At 37.3% G+C, this 26,674-nt stretch overlaps 1 protein-coding gene across 1 annotated transcript in view; it reads left to right on the top strand.

The window, feature by feature from the left end:
- Positions 1-26,674, top strand: part of SMYD3 (SET and MYND domain containing 3) — a 433,429-nt gene that overhangs the window by 356,589 nt on the left and 50,166 nt on the right. The window contains exons 8-10 of the mRNA XM_075707872.1: positions 396-506; positions 22,254-22,341; positions 25,829-26,003. Of these exons, the coding sequence (XP_075563987.1) occupies positions 396-506; positions 22,254-22,341; positions 25,829-26,003 (374 nt within the window). The remainder of the gene's footprint in view (positions 1-395; positions 507-22,253; positions 22,342-25,828; positions 26,004-26,674) is intronic.

The raw sequence follows: 26,674 nt of genomic DNA, 5'->3' as shown, positions 1-26,674 counted from the left end.
CTAAATACACACTTAAGCTTTGGAGCTAGACAGAAAAGGAGATTTAATGCACAGGGAATTCAGACACTGAGCTTCTCTCCCTTCTCTCTCTCCTTTCTCTCTCTTTTCTTTTTTCTTTTTCTTCCAAATTAGGACAAAAAGTTGAAATAGTGATAATTGGGGGGCACTAATAATTTCAAACAATATTGATCTGGAAATGTGAAAAAGCGTTCCTCCATGGAAATAATTTTTGGCCTTTTTTTTCACCCTTTGTAAAAGTAGTCAATTTCTTCTAGGAAATCATCTGTTAAAATAAAATTTTATTTTATGCTGGAAAAAATGTTGTATCCAACATACACTGAGTATGGAATTTTTGTAAAAGATACCAACTCTGGTTTTGTATGTACTGCACACAGCTCACCATCAGCTATATTGAATCACTGATGCCCACCAGTGAACGCCAAAAGCAACTGATGCGCCAGTATTGCTTTGAATGTGACTGTCTTCTCTGCCAGAATCAAGAAAAGGTAAGTTGAGTGGAGAAATTCCTTGCCAATGGAACAGAATTTTCCAAGCCCTGTCAGTGGCTTCCTTTCCTTTACGTAATACTTATCTTTTGCTACTAATTGAATGGCCAGAATAGAGAAGAAAATGACCTCTGCCCTCAGTGCTGTTTATGTTGCTATGAAAGACAACCGTGAAGGAAAGAAAAGCAGGAAATGTTAACAACATGATAAGAAGAATTTCTTGCTAAAATGTGCATTGTTCATAAAGCTAGGAACCACTTTCAGTTCCAAGATGTGGTTCAGATAATTTTGAGGTTCAAGGATCTCTGAACATGAGAGTTAACATGACTTTAAGCTGAAAGGAAAGGATTTTTTTTTTCTATTAAAAAGAATAATCTTTGAACTTTAACTGAAGCCACTTGTCTGATGCTACAGGAAGGCTGTGCTTATCATCATAATAATGTTTAATTCTGACAAACACCTGCATCAATAACTTTCAAGAACTACCAGGCATATTCAGCAGTTGTTAGAGAGAGTGGTGAACCTCCTTGGATGACTGTTTGTAGTTTTTATGCTCTCTTTCACAAGTTCTTGGAGTAGCAGGTCAGTAGTTGTAGTAGATAACATTTTGATCAATGTGACCTTTTACTGGGGTTCAGCCTAGCCTGGTTTAATTATATTCTGGGTTCCTTCATATTTATACAGCCTGGCCAGAGTAATTTTGGCTCCAAGCCTGATGAGAGATGAAATGGAATATGCAAAATGAGGCTGGCTTCATAGCAGTTGATGCACTTTGTCTCTATAGTTATATGCACACTTGTTCTTATTTTCACAAATGCCTGTTTTGGGTGAATAACATGCCATAGCTAAATGTGTTCCCAGTAGATTAGAAATGGTAAGAAAGGTACTGATGAAAATGTGATTCCAAGGAGCATGATACGATTCATTAAATAATTGCTGTACAGCAAAAAAGAAAGAAAAAAAAACCCCTAAAGTTTAAACTCTGTGTTGGGTAGGACAGTTGTGTGTGTGTCGTTTTGTTCAAGCCAACATACACCCATTGAATACATAATGTATCCTTTGATTCATCAGTAAGCAGTTCAAAAAAGAGAACACAGAAAAGTTTCAGGCTTATGACATAATGCTAAATTACTTCCTGTCCATGTGCAAAAGTTGTTGGCATTCTGTGCCTGATAAAGATTGCTGCAATGCTACTCGGAGGCCATGAAGGGAAGTGAAGACCTCTTTTTGTCTTTAAGGATGCTCACTCAAGTGCCGTGAAATCTTAGATTAGTTTTGGGGAATGGCATCCCCACAGATGCAGTAACGATTAAGAAAAATAAGCAGGCTAAAGAGTCTTTGAGGATCGCTTAACAGTTTGTGAAAGGGTAGACAAGTGGTGTAAAGACCATTCAGCATGTGGAATGTCTTAAGAAACAAGATGCACAGACTGGAGTACACTTCACTGTAAAAGGCAACATACAACATCAAAAAATATTGTAGTGAAATTATATGTGCATATATTGATGAAAACAATAGTCTCATACATAGGTTAAAATTAAGTAATGATTTTTTCTCTTTGAAATTTTTAACTGTGATTGAAGTTCATATTTTATAGATCTTTTTTGCCCATTGGCAAAATTCCCTGTGGGGATGATATTGCAAAATGTTTGGAAAGCTCTTTGTGACTGCATTCTGAAATTCTGTAGTTTCCTCATTGTTACCATGTAAAGAGGTCTGTGAAGAGCTAGGAACCTCATGTCAACTTTGTCTGTTGATGTCTATGAAGAAGACATCTTTATCCTCAGGTTCAGTCTAGGATGACTACATATAATCTGCAGCAGTCCTCATAGTACTGCATTGCATTTCTCTGTGACAGAGATTTTATAAATACAACTATTTACATGACTAACTTGGAAACAGATTTTTTTTTTTCCCCCTTTGATCTCAGTCACAGTGAGTAAGCTGAGAGGCATGTAACACTGCAGCTACTGTGGGAGATAATATTTTCAGAAATTCTGATTTTTTAAATTACAGAATGGCTGGATTTAGATGCTTAAAAGTCATCAGTCGGCAAAATTATTCAATAATATCCCTGCTGACATACTCCTGATACTGAGACAAATTTCTAAGACATCTTGGAAAATTTTTAAAAGGCAAAGTCTTTGTCAACAGAATAGGCAACAGCTGCAACTTTGGGTCATCAAGGGTGGCAGATTCAACATTGTGATTCAATAAATATAATCAGCTAACAGTAAATTCACGTATTACAACATTGCTTTGCAAATACAATGGCTTAGTCAACAGCAATCCATCTCATAAATCTTTGTTATAGGTAAAAATGCAAATTCCAGTTTGGCTAGAAATGCTTTATACCTTCAAGTAAGTTCTTGGGTGTTGGGGATTTTTTCAGTTGTAGTCATCTCATCAAAAAAGCTAGAATCCTTTTCCTAACAAACACTTACAAAGATTGTAGTTTCTTGTTACTCCCAAATTGCAGTCTTGCTGAGTGTGCCTGCCAGCTGCTGAGCACATACTAAGGACCAGTGAAAGCAGAGGAATCACTTCTGAGATGCACACATCAATTTACAGTAAAACTATAAGTCATTTCCATTGTAACTTTTATTCTTCATCTTCTGTAAAATTTTAAAAGCCATCCTGAGAATCCTGTGGGAAATATACATTAAAGTTTATATGAAGGGCATATAAACCTTATATGTATTAGTACTTAGTTACATGTATGCTTATTTATTCATGTTTATAAAAATACTTTGCAAGTTTCTTATCAATGAAATTCATGTCTCCTGCTGTATTTTCTAAAGGCTTGTTCATTTAGTCTTATATGCCCAAGTGAAGAAGGAAGATGGTATCAAGTTTCTGTTCTCAAGTCAGTTACTGACTTCATAAGTGACCTTGGGTATTTCATTCTATTAAAAAGCAACCTCTGTGTTTTCTAAAAGCCTGCCCTTATTTTTCATAATTATTGAGAAGCTACCATTTCAACTGGAGCTGAACAGATTTTTCACTAGAAACCAGATCAGTCTGTCTAAATCAGGGACCATTTTTGTGAAGGTTCCATGAAGCTTTGTTTTGCTCAGTTTCCCCAAACGCAGCATGAAGATGGCAATTCATACTTCTGATGAGTATTCTGATGTCTGAAGACTAAAGAAAGACGCTGCATTTTCTAAGTTCTTTTAGCTTTAAGTGCTGGATTTGTTTCAGCGAGAATAATTCCTTGAAGTGGAATGGTCTGAGGTTTAGTTGTGTGCTTTATGCAGTTCCCATTGCCATGTGGTATCTTAGTGCTGTGTAAAAAAAAACCCCAACCCCCCCAAAAAACCCCTTGAATGGATATAAGAGAAACACAAAACCAAGAATCACATGATTACGTTTCTGTGCTAGCTGACATAGATAGCAGAGTGCAGTTGCAACTGTGTAGGTTTCAGCACACTAACATCCAGATTGCTGGTAAAATTTGTTTATGCAGGTCACTTCAAGCATTTGTCTCTGGCTGCTGCTGCAGACAAATCTTACGTCCAGTGTCACTGCTTCTTCACTGTTTTTTGTGCTAAAATTTATTAAACCCAGATAGTGGTTACATGATACTACAATCACACAGTTTAGCTCTGTATACAAACGAGTAGTGTGTCAAAGTGCTCTTTTGCCATTCTAGGTTACAGGATTCTGCGAGGGCTTTTTCTAATATTTCAGGTCTCTGATGAACTATCATTTAAGAGGCAACTTTTCTATGAAGAAATGTTCTTTATTTCTCATTTACAATATTACAGTATTTCATGTGACAGCTATATAAAACAGCAAAATTCACTCCAACACCAGCATTACTTTAAAATTCAGTCACTTGGTCTTTTTAGCTAGATATGGCAACTTCCTACAGCATAAGAATCTTCTCTAGCCACGGCCTAAGTATACACAGTTCATTTGCACAGTTGTCTAGATCTAAGACTGTAATATGGCAAAGGCTGCCTTTTCAAGTATACTGAAACAAGCTGCAGCCCAACCACAGGGACTCTGTTGAAGTTGAAGCTGTTGAAGTTGAGCATCAACTTCAACTGATGCACAATGGCACACTCAGTGCGAGCAGACACAGCCCTAGACCAAATGGAGAGGTCCATGGCTGTGCAGTCACAATTGCATTGCATATCATGAGAGCAAACATTCCTCACTGGCCACTGCTGATGAAAGGACTTCAAAGTGAATCTCTGCTTGCTATACCATAGTAGTTTTTTATCTGCCTCTCCAACTGTGAGCACAGCTGTAGTATAATCCAGGTGTATAGCTGTCATCAAGAATGATAAAATACGGATGCAAACAGTGGCAACTAGCTGGGCCTGTGGATCTCAATTAATCTTAGGTGCCTGGGCCCACAATGTCAGCTGCATTTTGAATCTAAGAGATCATACCATAATGCTGGCCAGTCTCTTTTAGCAACTGGTCAAGCAGCCTGGCTGCTGATTTGACAAGGGAAGAGTAGCAAGTGCTAATGCATCAGCGTAAATTGTTTAAGATAAGATTAAGGTGAATCTTTTGGCAGTACAGTTACTGCCAAATTAAAGTGGCACTAGCTACAAATCTAAGCAATACTTTTAATTGACTTTGGCCCAAGTTGAAAGAAAATATCAGTAACTAAAGGAGGGAAAAAAACATGTCTTTCTAAAAGTCACTCATAGAATATTTCCCAACTGTCAGTACTCCAAGTTATTGCTACTGTGATGTCTTCAGTTCATTGTAGCTCTGACAGTTTATACATTATTATTTGCTCCATTTTAAGATCAATCTCCACTGTAATTTGGAAATGTGTGCCTTCCTAAAAGCTGAACTCTTGGCAATGTAGTACCATTCCAGCACATAAAAGCCCTTTACATTAATTGTAGTTAAAGATGGGATTACATTGATGACAAACATTTTAAATGGAGAACATTTTTTTCCACACTCATGAGCCAGAGTATTGTTCATGTTCTACATTTTGAGCCAAGGATTTCAGGGAGATTTGTGCTTATAGAATCACTTTGTTACGAGTCGTCTTTCTCCTTTGGAGCCAGGATTTAATATTTTAGTCTAGCTTGGTTTTTGGAAGGCTTTTATTTATTACAAGGTCAAAAGGAATGGGTTTGAATCTGAATCATTTTTATATTTGGCCAGTATTTGATAGTTGCCAAAGCTAATAATAACATAATGCCAGTAAGTACATTATTCCTTGAAGCAGTTTATTGCTTTGCTTAGTACTTACTTATATTGCATCCTGAGTTTTGGTAGAGAACATCACAAGTCCAGTTTCCAACTCAAGGACTCTCAAAATTAGGTCACCTGAACAGCAGCCAAGCCATCTACATCTACATAAAAACATCACCAATTCTTTAGCTGGTATTGCACTTCCATACATCCACCAGCTCTTTTATAAAAAAACACTGAAGAAGTTCCTGAACCTACTAGAAGTTTTGACATTCTTTTCCTATCCTAGGAAACAACACAACTGTAGTTTAGGAATTTCATCAAATGTAAATGGTCCTCTACATAAGTTGATGAAAGTTCTTGCTAGAGTATATGTCCGTGGTTGACTTGCCTCACGGAGGTTTCTGAGAGATACCTGAATATGGCCAAGGATAAAATTTACACAACATTTTCACCTTTGATCTTCATCTTTGGTGTCAGCAATACCATTGAAGAACATGTGCTTAAATCACAGAGGCGTTGTTACATGAAAAATATTATTACTGACTGTTGTTTTGAATTAGCATGTAAAGGCTTCATGTAAGATCACTGTACTGGTGTTAGTACAAAAATATCACCCCTCCCTCAGGGAGCATATATTTAAGAATACAAAGGAAATGCAAAATTGTATGTTAAGAAGTGCCTTTTTAAATTGCTGAATTGTCAAGTTCCAGAAGTTTGTGTCCCAGTTTCCCCAATATTTATTTGTTTTCAGGCATTTACATTCTCACTAAATTTTCCAAGTACAATATGAAAGATGAGATCTCCGGATTAATTCAAAAGATGAAGCCTGGGAAGCAAGGATTAAATAGGATTGTTGAAAACAAGTCTGTTCATACAGCTAAGTGAACATAAAACCCCTTGATCAAAGCAAAGAATAAAGTAGGAGCATCTGTATCTCTAGTCATGATTCTAAGGTACTTGCTAAGTACTAAGGTACTAAGGGTGTGTTAAAAAAAAAAAATCAGGACTTTGTTCCAACAAAATGCTGGTTTAATCCACTTCCTATCAAAAGGTAGAGTTTGCCATAGTTTGTTTTAGAAATCATGTGTTCTTTCCTCATCTTCTTTTTACTGTTTTGCCACTAAAACTGCCTTTGAAGCAAACTACAGAAGGAAGTCAAGCCAGAGCTCAGTCACATTTTACCCACCTACCCTTTCAGCCCAACATTAGTATAACCAGTGCCTACAAAAGCCAGTGGCAGTAATTAGCAGCCCACTGGGGCACAATGCTGATTCTTTCCATAGGTGGCTGGCTGATTAACAGTTCCTTCCTTCTGGCAAGACATTTGGTAGTGACATAAACCCTGGATCAGTTCCTGAAATCCAACAGTCAGTCTAACACTATTCTGTTCCTTTTCAGAAGATCTTACTCTCTTGGGATGTATTTCCAAACAGCCAAAGACAGAGGGCTTTTTTTTTTTTTTTTTCTAGTGCCAAAAATGTCACTAAAAACCAAGGCAACCGCATCTAATTTCTGGGCTCTCTTGTTCATTAACAAAGGCATCATCTCTTCAGCTTCTTAGTATTTCTTACGTGACTTCTAAGGCTTCTTCCATCTTTCACCATTGTAATTTTTTCCATCAAAGGGCAGTCCCACAGACAGTGACAAATGGACTGTGAACATTTTTCCATGACAACTTACCTCTCCCAGTTGCTTCAGGACTGCCTCAGTGTGCTCTGGTCACGACTTGGCAGCAGGCAGCTGGAGCTCACTTGGGTTGTCAGAGGTCACAGAAAAGGTAGTGCTGTTCGTATAAATAGACATGAGTTCAGAGCTGTATGCAGACTCCTTGCTTGTTCAGGGGATCCTTAATAGGGAAACCTGTATCAATTTGGTCCAACAAGTTCATATTTGGAGCCAACGTAGGAGTTGGAGTGTGGCGCTCTCCTGGGAGTCTGGCTTTCTGCTCATCTAAGGAGAGCAGAATCTCATGCTTTTCAGACCCAGGCATGTAAGAGGAAGTGTAAATCTTCTGGCAGATGTTTTAAGCAGAAACACTTTTTTGCCAAAGGAAGGGAGTCTGCTCTCATCGCTGTTTCAGGCTGTAGCAGCTACATTTAAGTGCCTGGCTAGCAGTGTTCCCCCTTTCTGGATGTCCAGCTTCCTTTGAACTGTTGTTAGAACTAGTTATTACTGTTATGATTTCTTTTTTTCAGATGGTGTCATTCCTATAGCAGTCACTATTTGGTCTCTGCTGAATGATAAACAGAAGTAAAGAAAGTCTTGCTCTGGGTTAGCAATCTAGAATAAACATATAGGAGACAGAATATGCTGAGAGAAACAGCAGTAAATGAAAACATAAGACTAGATCAGACCAATCATTTTTCAAACACCTTTTCCTGCAGTGATTTCGGGAAAACTAGTTCACAATTTTTTTCTAAATATATACTAAAGCCAGTCATAGCTTTATCTGATCTTGAATCTCTGAATTCTCTTTCAGTGAGGTTGCTATAAGATCTTGTGTGTTTCAGCCTGTCAAGGTGGTTTCTAATATCAGTAGTACCTATGGGAATAATCTTGATTTTGGATGCCTTTTCTGGATCTGTTTATCAGTCACTTTCTTCTACTCTGCAGGATGTTCAGTCTTTTTAAATCCCATGACTTAGGTAATTTACTTGAAATATAATAGAGTTTAATTCAGATCCCATTTCAGTCAGAAGAAAAGTTGTCAAAGCTTTAAACAGCAGAGTTTTCTGGACTGACTGAGATTCCATCTTCTGTGTTCAAAAATCTCTCCTGTTGAAGGTCTTCCACTTTGGACAAAATAATATCTGCATCAGAGCAACAATGACATTTTATCCTAGGTGTCAGAACACTCCCTATGGGGTAAGGGACCCCACAATTCTGTCAGTGCTTCAGGCAATGGGTGAGGTTCAGGTGAGTCCAGGATACAGACAGTTCACCGTATCTTTTTTCTAGATTCCTGCTCCAAATCAAGTAGAAATAGGAGCTTGGATCTTTGGCTTCCCAAGTGTATATTGTAACTAATGGGCTATGAATTTTAAAGAAAAAGGAAAAGAAAGTGAGTGGAAATACCTTTTTCTCATCAGTTCTGTGGATAAATCCCTTTCTGACAAGGAATGAATTTTACCATTTACCTTTAAAGACCCAAATTTGGACATCAACAGTGTAGGGGCTGATTATAACTTCAGCCTTTGCTGGCATGCTGTATATTTTGCTCCTTGCATTTCACTGTTTTCTCTCCTGCTAGACTCTCAGCTTTTTGGAGTGAGTACTCTTTTTACTCTGTACAGTCTGAAAACCTGCAAAACAGTGTAGCTGTGATTCTGATACTGCCAGATTTATAAATAATAGCAACGGTAAAGTCTACAAACATTCTGAGTCACACCAACATGGAGGAAGAAAACAAGATGGAAAAGGACTCCTTACTCTTTATCAGCAAATTTTTGAGTAACTTGAAATAGCACACAATTTTATTGGCTCACTGAAATTTTTTGCAATAGGCCATCTTCAAGTAATTTCAGCAAAAGCTTTTGTCATCTTCAAACTCATTCCCTGTTGAAGACATCACCCAAAACTAGTCCAGAGGAACCATTTTCATTCTGGAAAAATAACTTTTTTCAACTGTCATTCCTATGGTGCTCCTTCATATCACTGCATCCTGTGTCTTTCTCTTCAGATTCTGAATATACTTTCTTCATACTCCAAATTTCTGGTTCCTAATGCCATCCTGATTGTATACTCTATACTTTCTTTTTGATGTTGGGCAGTTTTTTGTCTTTTTGTTTTATTTTCCTTAGCTGAAAAATTGTGCTAATAAATCTTACCTTTCTTACAGTGTATTTTTTCTGAGAGCAATTACTGTCCGTACAATGCCTGGAAATAACTAGAATGAAGTACTGCATACTCAGTAGCTGTAAATGCTTGGTAAAACGAAAGATTAGCTTCACTGCTATGTCTGTTGTCCTAGTTTTCTGATAATTCCAGTTAGAGGACAGGAATAATGAGTGGTTTTGTAAAGCAGACTTGTGCACAGCAGGCCCTGAAGTAAGATCATGGTTTTACCTTATATGGGTCAAGAATGGGTTAAAAAAAGTCTGGAAAAAAATTTAATCTAGTAGTCCAGATCTTAATCTGGTAGTCTGCCCCATTGTTAAATCTATGAACTAAACAATCTCCTTAGCCTGCTAGGAGGAACTGTGTATTCTGTGATCCATTTCACTGCAATTACTTTTTGTGGTGGACACATATCTACACCGGAAAAACCAGGTCTTAATGGGAAAAGCAGTATTGTATGCATATATGTATGTACATAGGTACATGCACGGGACACACATGGACAATTTTGAAGATATTATACCTTCTTAGTGAGCGATATGTTACACGTGGTACGTAGTGGTGGTTGTTGTCTTTTGCTGCTGTTTGTTTTGTGATATTTGGTAAGTAACATACAGCCCTTTCATATCTCCCTCCATAAAACAGATATAGAAATGCCCATTATACAAATAACATGAAAAGGATTAATTATTCTTTAGAATATCTCAGTATGAAACTTACTACAAAGACTCCATTGTTGTTATTTCCCATGCCACACGGTGGAAGTTCATCTTTCACTCTCATCTTCTTATTTAAATGAAGAAAGATGGCTTTCCTGTCAGCTGCCTCTAAACTTTTAGACACCCTCTGCAAGCCAAATTTTATTTTTAATTTTATTTTTCAAAGATTGATTGATTGATTGATTTAGGACCCTGTGGCAAGGTTGTCAGGTATCATGACTTCATTCTCATTTATTTTTGACAGTGTAATTCTTCAAAGTTTGGGCTTTGGCTGAATTCGTAGGAAGCACCATAGATCGAGAAAGACAAAATCAGGCTCTCCAGTGCCTAAATCAATTCCAGTCCTTAACTAATATCCTCTGAGGTCTATTAAAGCAAGAATGAGCTCATCTGAATAGCAAGGAAGTCTATAACTTGTTGAGACTGTAAAACTGCAGACTGAATGCTTTGGGTTGCAAACTTGCTATGGTAAGCAATATGCCATACCAATTTCTTGCCAGTAATTTAATTAATATCACAACAATGCAGTAACTAAAGCTGTAGTTATAAAGTTTGCATTTGTGAGCTTTATTTTTAGACATGAATAGAAACTTGTTGTTGTGTAAAAGGCAGCAGGCTTGAAAAGGCTGAATTTACTCCAGCCACATGAGTTACAGCAGAGGACTGTGTAATCTGTTGACCCATTGCAGGATGTCCTGTTATTTTCCACAAGATCACTCAGTGAATTGTATGAATGCCATTCATTACACTGCAAACAGTGATTTGAATTAGGGAGCATGGTAAAACAGTGTATCACAACTCATCCATCTGACTAGGAAAAATATTTTAGGAGAACAGTATGTCTGTTTTTAAGCAATGAGTGAAGTACTTAGTGAAGAGTACTTATCAAGAGACAGAGAAATAGATTACTAGTGCTGTGAACTGTCTGGGAAAATTGGAAATCCAATATAGATTATGTATCACCTAATCACGTTGTTCCAGCAGGTCCCATAAACAGTTGCTTCCATGTGAGTTAAGATGCCTAACTTCCAGTACACATTTTGTGATCTAGGCTACCTCTCCTTGCTTTGAATCATCTTGGCTGATCACCATTGATTGCTGAGGTACCTAAAAACTTATCACAATGGCAGTCAACAGGAACCAGCTGCATGATAGCTATTCAAGCAGTAAATAAAGGCCCTGAGAAATATTCAAGGGTCTTATAATAGTTTCCATGACATTATGACATTTTAGAGAATGTCCTTTTCACTCTCTGGGATGTGGCCATTTTCCTTTTTTTTGTGACAATGACTAAAATGTCTGTATTATTGAATCAGAATAATTGAGCATTAGAAAGGTACTGGAAACAATTTGTTTTAAGCACTCATTTGCCTTATGGAGTGTTTCTAGCTGCTTCCCTTAAAGACTGGAAGAACCTTTGCTGGTTTAAATTGGTGTTAGAGGATAGTCAATAATAATTCTCCAGAGTAGAAGTTCTTGAAATGACTAAAACACTGTACAACATCATTTAAAGGTATTTGCATACCTCTCCTTTGATTATATGAAACTAATATTCAGCTAGGGGACGATCAAATTTGTTGGCAAAATTCTAGAGGAGGAAACTCCAGATACTGTGCTCTCTTAAGAGCTGCAGTTGTACAAAATTAATTCAACCTTTTTTTATTAATGTCTTTAAAAAACTTGGAGACTGGTCAATGTGGATTTGAGCACTGACACTGAATATTCAAACAACGTACTAGTGAGTTAGGCAGTCAAATTTTTATTAGCGCTGTAGGAATTGCCACTTGCACTTTTGAGATCTGTCAAATATTTTAAGGTATAGAGTAGATTGATCAACTGTCTATGATCTTAACCGTGTTGCATGTGCTTTTCTAAACCCTAAACTCCCTGTATTTCATACCCATTGATTCAGAAAATGTATGCTGCAGTAAATATTGTTATTTTACATTGCAGTATACATTAAAAAAAAAATTACTATAGCTACCATTTTATGATGTGATATATCATGCATTAAGATATTAAATTGTTTTGATATTAGTGTTCAAAATAAATATCTAACTTCAGGTCAGTATATCTTTAGTTAGATCCAATAATCCAATGGGCACGAATTCTTCAAATCACTGAAGCATAAACTGAACTTTGATACACAAATAACTACACCTCTACTTAGTGAAGTGTTTAGTCATTCGCATAAATATTAACTTTAATGGGATTTATGCATGCATTTAAACTTAAGTACATATTTCAATGCACTGATGAATGTGGATTGGATTATGCATTGTGAATACCTAAATATTCTGAGGATTTCGGACCTACATATCTCTTTTGAGCCACTAAATGTCCTCAGTGGCACTCTGTATCTCCACAGGTTGCAGAATTAAGGAATAAAGCAGATTTGCCTTATAGCTGTCAGTTTGTTTGGTAAGATAGACCTGGAGATTGCCTTAACAAATGTGTAATGTCTAAGACAGTCTGAAATACCAGCCTCACAGTTGCTAGGGATTAGGCTGAACAGTATCCTTCCTCAGGTAACCGAATTACCCACAGGGGTTTTTTTGGACTGATGGAAATTACAATGGAATTACAAACGTGCCAAGAATTTTTGGGTGGTCTGGCATAAGGCCCTATTTCTCTGATGCTAAGCTGTAAGTACTTTCCTTTGCTTTTCCTCCCTTCCTCCCATCCTCTGGCTTTTATGAGTTGATAAATAGTGAACTTCTATTTATTGCTTTTCCCATGGTCCAGTCAATTTTTATTTCAGCTTGTAACCTATGCAGCTTGGATGGGAATTTTGCAGTCAGCTCTAAGCTCCTGAAATGAGGAGGTTTATAAAGGCAGTGTTGTCACAGACACAAAACTCAGTCCTTTTGCTCATGGAATAAACTGCAACTTTCATTGTCTTGAATGGGAGTAGGCATCAGGGTCTTGGGCCTGCAAAGTGCTGATCACCCCCAGGAGCCCAAGCTATGTGTGGCACAGGATTTTGTAAAACAGTACAGAGAAAGGGCAATTAAAAGAACTAGGATAGCCCTTGTGTAATTATGACTCCTTTCTCACCAAAAGGAGTAGTAGTACTTAAGGGACCTAGCTTAAAAATAAATATGGGAAATGTTTTGGTCAGCAACCGGAATGACCAACACTTAACTGAAATGACTTCAGAATGTGTTAAATACATGTGCCTTTCATTTGAAGAGTCTCCAGGTCCAGACAAGATGCTATGGTGAAGTCTAGCTGCTTAGTCCTATGTATTGTTTATATTTTGACAGATCTCTTTAGATACTATCTTGCTTTCTTGCTAAGTAGCCTAGCATCCTTGTATGCTGCTTTTTGAGAGAGGAAATAGTCTGTAATGTTATTTGCTTAGGTTTTTATTACAAAGAATGCATGTAAAACAGAAAAAGTTTTAATAATTACACCTGATTTGTGAGTATTATTGGTCTTTAAAAAGTTCAGTTAGGCTGTGATGTTCAAGACTAATGAAAGCTTTGAGCTTTTTTGGTGTCTTTTCTCTTACTACAGGAATTTATACATATACACTCTAAAGATTGTTCTGACAACACACTTAAACATTAAATCACCATAATCATCAGTTATATATAATGCTTACCAAATAGTTTCAGAGTGTGTCCATAATAACCCTGTTTCTACAGTACCCAGCATTTTCATGAATGAATTGAAAGTAATTGCAAAATCATTGCCAGTTAAATTCATGGATGAGAAAGACTGAGAGAATAATAAACATTTATGAGGACAGGTAAATAATACAGAGTAACTGGAATTGCTTGGTAAATTAGACCTATTGAAATAAAATGTGCCACCACTGCAAAGGTAGAACACATGTTCCACATCAGCAATGGGGATCTACAGCTATGATTTATTTCACCAAACCTCAGACAGCTACATTGTAGATGTCAGCATCTGAGCTAGTTACCCTAGACTTCCCTTGGATAAAATGGAGAAAAATGGACACACTTTGACTGTTATTCATCTGACATGTTTTAGAAGCCTGCTTTAGGATAATACAGATTACACACTGAGAGTGCCTATTTTTCTCTGTCAACTAGAAGAGTAGCCCAAATGCCTACATTTAGTCAGATGAATCTCAGTATGGGTAGCTGAAGAGAAATGGAAAACGTTGTGTTCTTCTCTGGCAAAGAAAGCTGATGTGACCCTTGAATCTATAAGCAGGGGAGTCAGTAGGAAGAGGGATGTCAATTTGTTTCACTATAAAACATTTATGAGATTGCCTCTGTAACATACAATATACAGATGCAGTGATCTTTGAAAAGGCTGTTTAAAAATGTGCATGCTTAAAAAAAATCACAGAAATTAATAGCTGAAGTGGGATTGTAGTGCATAAGAGCGGAGTATGAGCCTGACAGAAATGCAGTTACTATTTTTGGTGTGCAGAATTGTGAGCCTGACAGATATGAGACTTGCAACTGGAGAGGTTGAGAGCTGTTCATCTGTTTGCTCCTCTCTTACATTATACTTTAAGACTTAATTAAATCTAAGATGTTATTGGGATAAACTTGTCTTAGTCCCATTTAAGTTTATTAAACTGAGTTCTTAAAATGGACTTGCTGATCTTAATTTTCTCTTTATTAAAAGCATCTCATTTTAATAAATTTCACACAGTTGTTTTTGATGCTTCTTTTTAAATTTCCGAGTAAATATTGTAATGCTGTAACTAAGTTGGATAATGCTAAGGGAAAGTTATTCATACTACCATGTGAAGGGACTTGGTTTTTTGCACTAATTGTATGCAGGGTCTGGGGAAACCTTCATCTTGATTTGAATGCCTAAGTAGAGCACTTAAACGTGAATGGTGTGAACAACTGTTAAATTTTCCAATACAATTTAGAGTATTACTAGCCTGTGCAGTTCTTATGCACTTCCAGACACCAGAGTCAGTAATCCATGAAGAGCTGATATCAATTATGTGAGGTAATGCAGCCTGCCTTATACTGAGCAATGTACTGCATAGCTGCAATATGGCATCCAACTGCAATGTGTCTTATTTTATTTTCAGAATTCAAAAATAAAAATTACAAATTCAATTTTTTCAAAAGTCGGATTCACCACCTCCCAGTAGCCTCACAGGGAACACAACATTGTTTTTGTCTGCAGACAGAATAGCTTTGGAATTGCCATGTGTCCCACCCACCCTCTTCAGAGCCATATGACAGAAAACACAAGGTCTTCTCTTCTGACAGCTCAGCTGCTGGTGAGGACAACCTTATGTTGGTTGGAAAGGATAGTTGAATTGGCATTTATGGAGCTGGCATTATTTTTCATGGGGCAGGGCAGGGGTGCTTTCAAAACTTCAGAAATCACATGTAAATTATGACAGGGCTCTGTGCACTGATCATTTCACATACTCATAGTTCTTAATGAAGTACATTCACAAGAGTGAAAGTGTGAAATCCTCAACTGAAGCTGTAGGCTTCTATAAAACACAGCCCTCATAATAAGAGATGAGGGGTCTTTGATTCTGAGTTTAAACTTCATCCAGTATACAAATATAAATCCAGCCCAGGTTCCAGTGTGGAGTCAAACTCTAGTATCACAGTTTGCTTCACAATAGCCTGTGCTTCCCATGAGTATGCATTTTTCTTCAGCTATACAGTCCTCTATCACAAACTGCTGTCCTATCACAAAACTGTGGCTTCAAAGTTGACCGCAAATTGTCTACAGAAATGAGAAAGACTGAAAATGCTTTATAACAGATGACCTCAGATATTTCAGGAAACCACTCAAGTGTGCTTTCTCTTGCTGTGCCTGTAGTGTCATGCACCTGTGGTTGCCCGGCAGGCCCTCATACCCTGTTTGCTCTGAAGTATTCAAGTCACAAATTCAGTTTAGCTGCAGTATAGCAGCTTCCATATCACATTTTTTCACTGACATTTTTTCTTCATCTTGCTGAAAGTGAAGCTTCAGAAGATCTGCAATATCTTCTACTCATTTACTGTTTTCTTTTTGCCACCAAGTATAAAACAATGAGTTACTGAATTTACTAGAAACATACATTCAGTTGTTGCTACACTTTTAAATTGAATCAGAAAGAGAAAATTCTTATTTATATTTTCAGAGCATCATGTATCAGAGATGCCTTTTAAAATGTCATGCCCTAATTTAAATGTGTCTGAGCTCTTCTGACACCTTCTTCAAACAAAACCTAAGAAAACCTCTTTTGATTTGAACCCATCAAGTTGGTCAGAATTGTTCTGTCAGATGCACATCTGTAGTTGCCACTTAAATTTTTAGAAATTAAGTAAATCTTAAGCCATGTTCAGCAATTTATATGAAATGTTCAGATATTTGAGGTATCCGTAGCTTTTAAAGTATTAAAATATTACTGTCCAGAAAACTTCCTTTTTAAAGTCATTTTTAAAGTTTCCACAAAAAGAGAAAAAGAACAGAATTATATGCTGCTGTCTCACAGGATTATCATTATATAGTCATAGATTTTGTGTCCAGAAGGAACGATTATGATTATTTAGTGTGATTTTTCTGTCTTGCAAAAATATCATACGCAATAATGTTTCATATTAAACCCCTAATTTCTGTTTGAACTATGGTTTATAGGCTTTTACTATTGTAAAACTGACATTTGCCGATGCTAACATTACACTCTTGTATTCCATTTGTGTATTTAGAAGAGTAGATACTGGTCATGGAAAACTGTGGACCTTGGTTTTTACTCCTCTCAGAGCAGCCTGGAACTCCCAATACCCCCTACATAGCTTTACTCATTTCTGCCTATGTGGGACTGAATACCCGAACACTGGGAATAGGCACATAATGAAGATGCCCTTGGACCTACTTCTTGTAGGAGGAAGGCTGGGAAGGAGAAAAAGAGGTGTAGGAGTCACTTATTGTTTGGAGTTTCCTGTCCCCACCTCTCCCTTCTGTGGAGGGAGGCCGGGAGTACTTCACAGTTCCTCTCCATGGCAAATCTCTAGCTTGTTTCTCTACCTCCATCTGTGAAAAGAAGAAAGATTAACTTTGTAGGGAGGACAGAAAATGCATGTCCTATTTCTATCCTGTAGCCTTAATATGAAAGGAGGACTAGCTCTGAATCAACCTTTTCAATGTTCAGGAGATTTTCAGAGGTGCAGTGCACTACAGATGAGCAATGTTGGGGCTGCGGGAGTGCATTTGGGCAGAGGGGGAAATGACGCTGACTGGTTGGCATATGCTTGTTTTGGTAAGAGAGATATCTTCTCTCAGAGGACATGCTGTCCATGTGGGAATCTTTTAACATTCAGGATTTAAAATGTAGGATAGCAAAGAACAGTGACTTCTAACATTGTGTGTAAAAGCAGTGGCGTTTGCAATGAATAGGTGGGGAGCACTTTTAGGAAGTATAAGAAACAGAAGAGTAGTCAGGGAAAGAGGAGTGGTGTAAAGCAACAAGAAGGAAAGAGAAACATGTATCTGTACTTTGAAGATTATGCTCCTTTCTAGGGAGAGATCAGTTAAGGATGGGATGTGTTCAGGACACTAGAATAGCAGAAAAAATACGGAGAGAACTAATTCTTACGAACAATGTAGGAGCAAAGGAATAGGAGAGAATGGAACAGGTGAACATTTTCAAATGCTTATTTCTGTGGTGGCTGATGTCTGTAATTGTTTCAGGAGATGGTGCTTTTATAATAAATCTTCCTATCTGTTAAAGCCAGAACCACAGAACATTTGATATTTGATCACTATGCAAACAGATTATAATCCTCATCCAATACCCTCTGGTTTTCTTATTTCTGTCTCTTTTGTTATAGCTTTGTTATAAATGGTTATAGCTTCATTTTTACAAGTGTCACTAATGGAACCTAAACTGTGGAAAACCGTAGTATTTAAAGCAAATATTGACATTTAGTGGTGTATTGTGTACCACAGACTATTTTCATAAGCTTTTACAGGATGCACTGGGCAGAGCTGATCATGTCCATTCTCAGGCTCCTGAAACATAGATTGCAATGAGTATCTACAAATTTAAAAGCCTGGAGAATAATTGAATATAAAAGCTGGAAATATTCTGAAAGCAAAACAACAACTAATGTTGCTCTGATCTACAGGCTACAGAAATTATGATGTTCAAGCAAATATTTTTTAAAAAATAACCTTGTCTGGAATCCTTTATACAGTGAAATTATTATGAAATTTAAGGGAGGAAAGATGGTTCTTTATGGCAGGAAAATTTTGCTTTACAGAATATTTTGCATTTGCCCATTTTGAAGAGCCAAATAGATTCCAAGGGTAGAATTTTGTCTGGTTGAATTATGTAGGTGAGCCTTCATGTTTTATGTACCATGACTAAATTCAGGATGTGAAGGTACATAGTGTCCTTTTTTTGAGAGGTGTCAGGTGTGAAGAGTTTAACTTACAGCTTTTTTTATTAGAAGAACCAAATATAACTGGAAATTATTCTGCCTAAAAGATCAGAAGCACAAGTCTAAGCAGTCAGGGATAGGTAGTGCAAGGGATAGGTAGTCCATGGAGATTTCCAGAAAGCTTCAGTGTTAAGATGATAAATCCCTAGGTGTGTTTTGTCAAGAAAGATGTAGCAGTACCTGCCATGGTATTGGAATAATGGAGAGATGGAATTGATATGTTGCTTCTGCATCTTAACTCACCTTTTAATGAACAAGTTTCCCCTGCACATGCTTGGAGTAAGTGGAAAGCAGGTGCTGGAACCATCTTCCATCTGGAATAATTGCTGAAAATAAGTCACAGGATCAATTTTGTCTTTCCTTGTGCCCTGGATTGTGGGTTCAGCTAGCACATCCAGTGACGCTTCTGCCTCCAGTGGATTGTACCTGTGTTATTAAGAGTATTGCAAGGTTGTGTTCTTGCCATGGAAAAGCATGTGTTGCAGCTGTCTTTTCTGCTCTCCCCATGAGCCTTCAACACTTCTACTCGTTTTCTCCAGCATGCCTCTATGTGCGAAAGCTGAATTGTAAAGCATGCCAGTTTCAGCCATTATAATGTTGTCACACATTTTTTTGACCGGATTATCTAGTCTAATTATTTTCTAGACCAGGACTGCAATATTTTGTTGTTCTGAAGAACAAACTTTTATGTTTAATGTCAATGTTAGAAATAAGGAAAATAATTAGGCACAAGTCGCTAACTCTTCCTTCTTTTTCAAAAGCCTCTTCCTTTTCTTCAGCTAGGGTTCTCTTTTTCTACAGATGAAAAAAGCCTGTCTTCCGTTATTGTTGGCAGCTCTGCACACCTGGACGTTTGACTGGGAACATGTTCTGAAAAGAGATACTTTGAATGGGTGCTACTCTGTGGAAAGCTAAATCTCTTATAGCTGTTACTGCCATGCACTTAGATTAAATTAAACAGTTTGGTGTAACTATTAATCACTTCAATTATTTCCATAATTCCAACTCCAAGGCAGCTTTGTATTTTTAGCTGGCTTAGTCGTATCACATGACCATGACTTTCAAGGTATTGTCCAAGGGAGAGAAACAACTTACTTAGAAAATTCTTATTAGGCTGGAAGGCAGAGGTGTTCTCAGTGACAAGCCCTCCTGGGTTTTTTGCAGCCCCTGTGTGGCTGACTGTTTGGAAGCAGCCTCCGTGCCTTGAACGAGAGTGTTTAGGAAAGGACAGGACTTCTTTGGTGTATGGACATCTGATGAAGAACAGTGGAGGTGTAAAAGGCCCAGCTAGCCAGGTCTTTGCTTGTTCTTATGTCAGCCAATCCCCAAAATGCCTCATCTTGAGAACACACAAAACATCTCATTGAAACCTGTGACTTAAATCCTTCACAGAGCTGGGCATCCTGCCCAGCTCCCTTCATCCTAAAGTCTCTTACAAAAGGGATAAAGACCATGAATCCAGAGAGGGCTGGGAGATTATTCGTCCAATAGACACTCCCTATTCTCTACCTGGATATGAAGCCAGTGTTGACTTAACCCTGTACACTAGCGTAAAGGTTAGAGGAAACCCCAACTTTGCACTGCTTTGTGTTGTTAATGAAGTGGCTAGAAGACAATGGAAAGCAACTCAAAAGACTGCACAAGAAAGAGAAAGATTAATCCCGTGTCATTGAACACTTTAACCCGATTCATCCATCAGTCCCACTGTGTGCAAAGTGAGCCCTAATGATGCATCAGTCATTGGCCTGCAATTTGGTGTGTAGTTGTTTTTTTTTTCTTTCACTTATAAGTCTGTCCCAATTCCCATGTTTCCAAGGTTTTAAGTTTTAAGGCTTACAGCATGTTACAGAAATACTGAGAATTATACTTGGATGAGTGGGAAAAGATAGCTTAGAAGAATTTTTCTTTTTCAGTAGCTCCCTAAACCTAAAACTTCACAGACATCATTATGAGTATCTTACAGGCCAGATTTATTTTTTAGATTGATCAGTGAGCAGCGCTTGATCTACAAAGATGTTATAGAGACAGATTGTTGCAGGTTAACAGGCTGAGTTCAGAAATTGATGTAGTCCCATAAAAACTGGTAGAGCTTGCATTAAAGCTAACAGATTCAGTGTAAGTCTATCACCAAGCTGTAAGAGGGTTGGGTGTGTGCATTAACTGTAGTGATAAAATTTCTACAGTATGAAGTTTTTTGTCCTAACATTCACCTTATGCCTTCTGGTGGCAAATTCAGCTATGCACAAAATTATTTCCAGGTGATCTTTTTGATCAGAAAACTGATTGCAGGGGAAGTACATGTGCAAAATGCAGTGGGGTCAGGCTGCCCTCCTTGTAAGGCCCTACAGAATGGTGGGGCAGCTGGAGACCAATCTTGATTTAATCTTGATTTAATCATTCCAGGAGTACACAGAGGTCTGCTGTTTCATGGAGCAGATGGAAAGACAAAACTGCAAATTAAATGTGAAAGTGAGTGCTGATTCTCACTGTAAATATTTTCTGTTCTGAATTTATGTAAATAAGGAGCAGTAGAATAAGAAAATTATGCAGTTCTAGACAGATACAGATTACAGGTTTTTTAATAGAGCTACTCCTATGATGCCCAGTGAGCGTCTGTTGGTTACAAATTGGTTGGTTAGATTTTCACACACCACCGTGTTCATATCCAGGCCTCCACCCCTGCTGAAGGCTGATTTTTTTAGAACTGTGCTTAAAATATTCCTGCAAGAATTTGCACTTACAAAACTCTTTTGTGAGTAGCAGGACCTTTTATAAAGGAGATAGATAATGAACTGCAGTGTCTTAAAGGCCAGATTTTTAAAGGTATTTAAGTGCTTATAGCGATGGAAATTTAATACCTAGATGCTTTTCAAAATCCCTCAAGATGCTTAACTGCGTCTGTAGATGCTTTAATAAATTTGTTCCAAGTGGTTTGCCTAAGGTGCAGTTAGTCACTGCTAGAGAGTTGAAAAGGGAAACTTTCTCTTACTGCTGTAGCCATTAATCATTTTTGCCTTTTTTATGACAAAGCGATGGGAAAATATAGCTGTTTATAGAATCCGATGGAATAGGGAAGAAATAGCAATGAGTTATAAAAGAAAACTGAAGTTCATCTTTTCTGAGTAGTAGACTTCTGTAAGTTCATGCTTATAACTGTAATGGATGAAGGTAGCCTCTCACTGTGTAAAGTGTATATAATCACCACATGGTTAATCAAAATTCTTTGCTAAATGCTTTCTGCAGTGTGGTTGAGGATCTGTGAAGTATTAGATCGCAGGTCTTTGAGAGAATTTGATCTGTTCAATGCATTTTAATAGCAAAAATCACATGCTATTATTTCTCTTTTCTGGTTGATCATAGTTCTTGTTGCAAACCTAGTATCTGGTTTGAGTATTTAATGTTTCCAAGTTTGCATTCATTTCTCTTGATATCATCTCATTTACTTACAAACACAGGGTGCGTATGAATGCCAGGTGAAATAATTTGCTGTGTATTTACAAAAAATAGTGATACAATCCCCACAAGTAGCTTTTGTCAGTGTGATCTTTTTACCCTGTTTTTCATCATTACTGCATATTCTCAGTTTACTGTTTTTCTCATCAAATGCTTTTGTTTCCATTAACCAGGATGCTGAGAAATTGGCTGGTGAAGAGCATGCGTGGAAACAAGTCAAAGATGCTGTAAATGAAGTGAGATATCCAAAATCAAAAGAAGGTATCCTTTCAGTGACAGTCTGTTATTCAGTTGTGAAAACAATCCAGAGAGCCCCTTAGTACACAGTTCATCTTTTGAGATTTATTTCCTAAAGGTTTACATTTTTATGTTGTTTAAAAATGTGTTTTTAATTCATTTGATGTTTAAACCATGTAATACTCTTAATTGTATTAATAATAATAGAGTCTCTGATTGGTTGGACTGGAACTGCTTCATGGCAGGGATAGTAGGTAGCCTATAGTACCTACCCTATAGGATGTGAAGGGATACTTTGGCTCAGGTTTAGATTTCTGCCATCACAGTCCACCACTTCTTATAAATCCACTTCTAAATGAAATAAAGCTTAATCTGAAACATTGTTAAATTCTTTGTCCCATTACTCCCATTGTGAACATTTCCAGGTTCTCATTCTTTGCACAGCCATGACAATAACAAGGACTTAATCAAAGTCAGGTTCACTGCAAACATTATAGTATCATTATAATAAGTTATAATAATATATAATAATAATTGATAATTAAGCAAATTGAATGAGATGATCTTGCACTAATAAACAGAACTGGAGCCTAATGGCCATCATGTAGATATTCAATCCAATTAAAAAAATTAGTGAACAGCAACAACCAAGAAAAGATGAGCAGAAGAGAGGTGGAGATTGTTACTAGAAGACTATGAGTATATTGATCCCCCTCTCATCTTAGTCTGTTCAGTGGAATTTCACTGACTGTGAATTTGGCCTATTGTAGCAAGATGCTTTACCATTTTCAGAAACATGGGCTTTTTCTGGAGCTGGAGAGAATTAAATCTTCCAGTACTCCTTTTCAGCAGCATAAAAACCAAGTTTGTGTAGTGATATTGCAGGCTGGAAACAAGTGATCACAATTTTTATTGTAACAAAAAAAAACCCCAAAACCTGAGTTTGTTTCTTTCTAATCTAGAGAGATTCGCTTGTTAGCAAAAGGGAAATATCTAACTTTAATTTTCATATAGTTTCCAGTCTATCTTAAGTTCCTCTGTAAGTCACTGGATTGAGACAGACATACTGAAATAGATCTTCGGGCATTCAGTTATACTTCAGGGCCAGTGTTTTAACCTGAAAGTTAAATTATAGATATGCAACACGCAGTTGCAATCATTTTTATACTGGAAGTATGGAGCGAGAATACTGGTCCTATTTCATGTTCCTATATTTAATTGCAGGATAAATTGCACCTAATGAATTTTGCTAGGGTCTTTAATTAAGATTACTGATTTAACTGATATTTAAAAATTAATCAATCATATTGTAGTAAAAGGTATCAGGACTGGTTGAAAAAATATGTCCTTGTTGTCTGTCCAGCTTCTGTTTTCAGACATGGGCTATTTGGAATGTGTCATCTTTCCTTCCATTGCACAACCATACCAGTGCTAATTGGCGTGCAGTGGCAGGTGCAGTACCTGAAGAGGGGGCTTGATGTTTGTCCACTTGCCAAGAATGAATAGAAAACCTTCCTTGCTGACTGAGGCACATAGTCATTAGTTTCTGCAAATGTAATTTTTTAGGAAATTAAACTAAAAGTTCCTACAGTTGAGAAAGTTAATGACTTCCAAAACCTGAGCTACTGATTATAAAAGATACAGTGTTGTAATGCTAAATATGCAGTTAGAGAACTTGAAACAATATGTGTGAGTGAACTGCCTCAGACCCAAATTCCAGTTTAAGCATACAAATTGAGGTGCTAAAGCCCAGTGGAAGGGGATTATTCTAGAGAAAAGGATTCCTCTGCATCTCAGGCCACACAACAGTAGCAGAGCTGCTTAAGGGCTGCTCCTCTAGTCTTGGGCAGGTACAGGACACCAGCTTCTCTTTTGTCCTGTTGCAGCTGATAGTAGGTTTTCTAGTTTGCAATTTACATACCTGAAAATTTGGTCCCAACAGGTTTTGCAATATAGCACATCTGCTATTAGATGCTAGTGAGTGAACAAAGCAGTATAATGAGAAGTAAAAGCAGACAGAGTAATACCGTGCATCAGCTAAAATGGTAATCTTTCAAGAATGTCAGTGCTTTGTACTTTCTACAAAAATTGTATCAAGTGGAAATAATATCCCTCATTCTTCTGTTTGTCTGTCCTTAATCAGTTGTAAAGAATACATGGATGTTTGCCAGAGATATAAAGGTTAAGGTGCAATTTTATAATAACACATTCCTTCCCTTATATGGTTCTTTCAATCCAAGGGCATGAGAGCAATTCACAAATAATTAGTTTAGCCTTGTAACAACCATGCTATAAATCCTGGCCCAGCCACATAGTGGTCACATTCTTAAATTTAAGTATGTAAATATTCCCATGTTCAGGAGGGACTAATTACTTCATCACAGGGTTACCATTGTACACTTAAATCCATTGCTGGATTGGGGTGAATAGTATTTTCAGTAATGTTGTGAAGATAACTGCTCAACTTCCTTGAGCTGGTTATATGGAAAGGACGGTGATACAAACAATGTTATTACTTCTCTTACTATATATCTAATTTTTCTTTTTTATTTGATTTGTTCTTACTGGTGTGTATGGTACCTTTTTGGTGTCTAGACTGCTTCCATTCTGGGATTCCCATAAAGTGCCACATGACGGCACTCATTTAAAATCTGGGAGTATTTTTATTCAGCTTAGGTGTCGTCAGAGGGAGAAGAGTCTGGTCCACAGAGAAGTCAAACCAGTGTAGAATGTAATGAAGATAAGTGATTTGTGGTAAGGAATATCCAACTAAAGTGAATGCAAGCCCCAGCTTACTTTTCCTCTCTTCCGAATACACAAAAAATCTTCTTGTAGCATTGGAAGTAAAAATCTTCTTTACTGCCAAGATCCTTAATCCTGAACTACAGTCAGACATCAGAACTGTGATGCTTTTCTTTCTCATGCATGAAACATGCAGCTGTATGTGGAAAAAAAACAATGCACTTTACAACTGTTTCAAGGAGAAAGAAAACTAATTAATTGCAAGAAAAGGTTCTAATTCCATGAGAATTCTAAACCAAATCTTGGGCAGCTTAAACGTATGTGTCATTATTTTAATATATAAAAAAAATAAATTTCTTTTTTTAGCTGCTGAGGCATTTTGTTAAGACACATTTCCATGAGTTCTTGCCCTTGGGTGTAAGATTTGGAGGAGTATCTTAAGTAAATAATAATGTTTCAGCAGCTAAATAAAAAGTGTTTGAATTTTAGTTTGTTATGTATTAAAATATCCTTTCATTTTGTCATCTTTCTTTTACCCTTTATTGCTGAAATGCTGCCTTCTTTAGAAATTGTTTTGCTAAATGTAAACAAAGCATAGTTACCTAAGCTACCACTTCTGAGTTCAAGTATGTTTTCAAGAATCGAAGCAGAGTCTGGAATGATGGCAGCTTTTTTATCTTAATGCCCTGTAGCTCTTACTCCTTGCTAACAATATTTAAAACTTGTATTCTTGTTTGATTAAAGATATTTCTTTAACTAAAGCTAATAGAGTGGGAACAGGTTCTGGCAAGATGCCAGAATCTCTTGAGCAGCAATACGGGTCATCTTCCAGACACAAATATCTATCAGCTGAAAATGCTTGACTGTGCCATGGATGCCTGTATTAACCTTGAATCCTGGGAAGAAGCTTTGTATTATGGCAGCAGGTCTCTGGAACCATACAGGTAAGAGATATAATCGGTTCAACTGTTTGCAAAGATAGGGGGGAGAGGGGGCTGTCTCATCAAAAGCAAAGATTCTGTTTCGTCTAGATGCTTCTTACTGTTTTTATTTCTTGGTGTACATCTTGCCTTTCTTTCCAGGTTAATAGATGAGGCAGAACTCCCATTCTGCTTCCACAGTCAGGCTGAGAGCAAATAAAAATGATAATAGGAACGATAATAATAACTGATTATTAGCTCCTCACTGTTTCATGTGTTCATGTGCTGCCCCATCCCTGATCAGAAGCTGACTTTCTGGTTCAGACTCCATTGCCATGAGGGTAGCAGTGTTTTATGCGGAGCTAGGTCAAGCCTGAGGGACAAGCAGCTGGCTGAAATAATGTATATTCCCTGTATACTCTATACATAGAGTGCGCAGAAAGAATAAAAAAAATCCCTTGCAAAATGCAGTTTCAGCTGTAAATGAAAAATCCCTGGTCCTTATTTTGGGAAGGGGCCAAGGTGGTGAAGCACTTGCTGTTCTTCTCTCCTGGTCAGTACTTGCTCCTGTGCTATGTGCTGGGAGAGTTTCTGAGTCTGATGGCCTTTTATCAATAAGGAAGGATGTTCTAGAAGATCCTACTTCATGTGGTAGGTCTTGAAATTGATTGGAGCCTGGAGCTGTTATGCAACTT

The sequence above is a fragment of the Pelecanus crispus genome, chromosome 3 (assembly GCF_030463565.1).
Source record: "Pelecanus crispus isolate bPelCri1 chromosome 3, bPelCri1.pri, whole genome shotgun sequence".
Lineage (NCBI taxonomy): Eukaryota > Metazoa > Chordata > Aves > Pelecaniformes > Pelecanidae > Pelecanus > Pelecanus crispus.
This window is presented reverse-complemented; position numbering and strand designations above follow the sequence as displayed.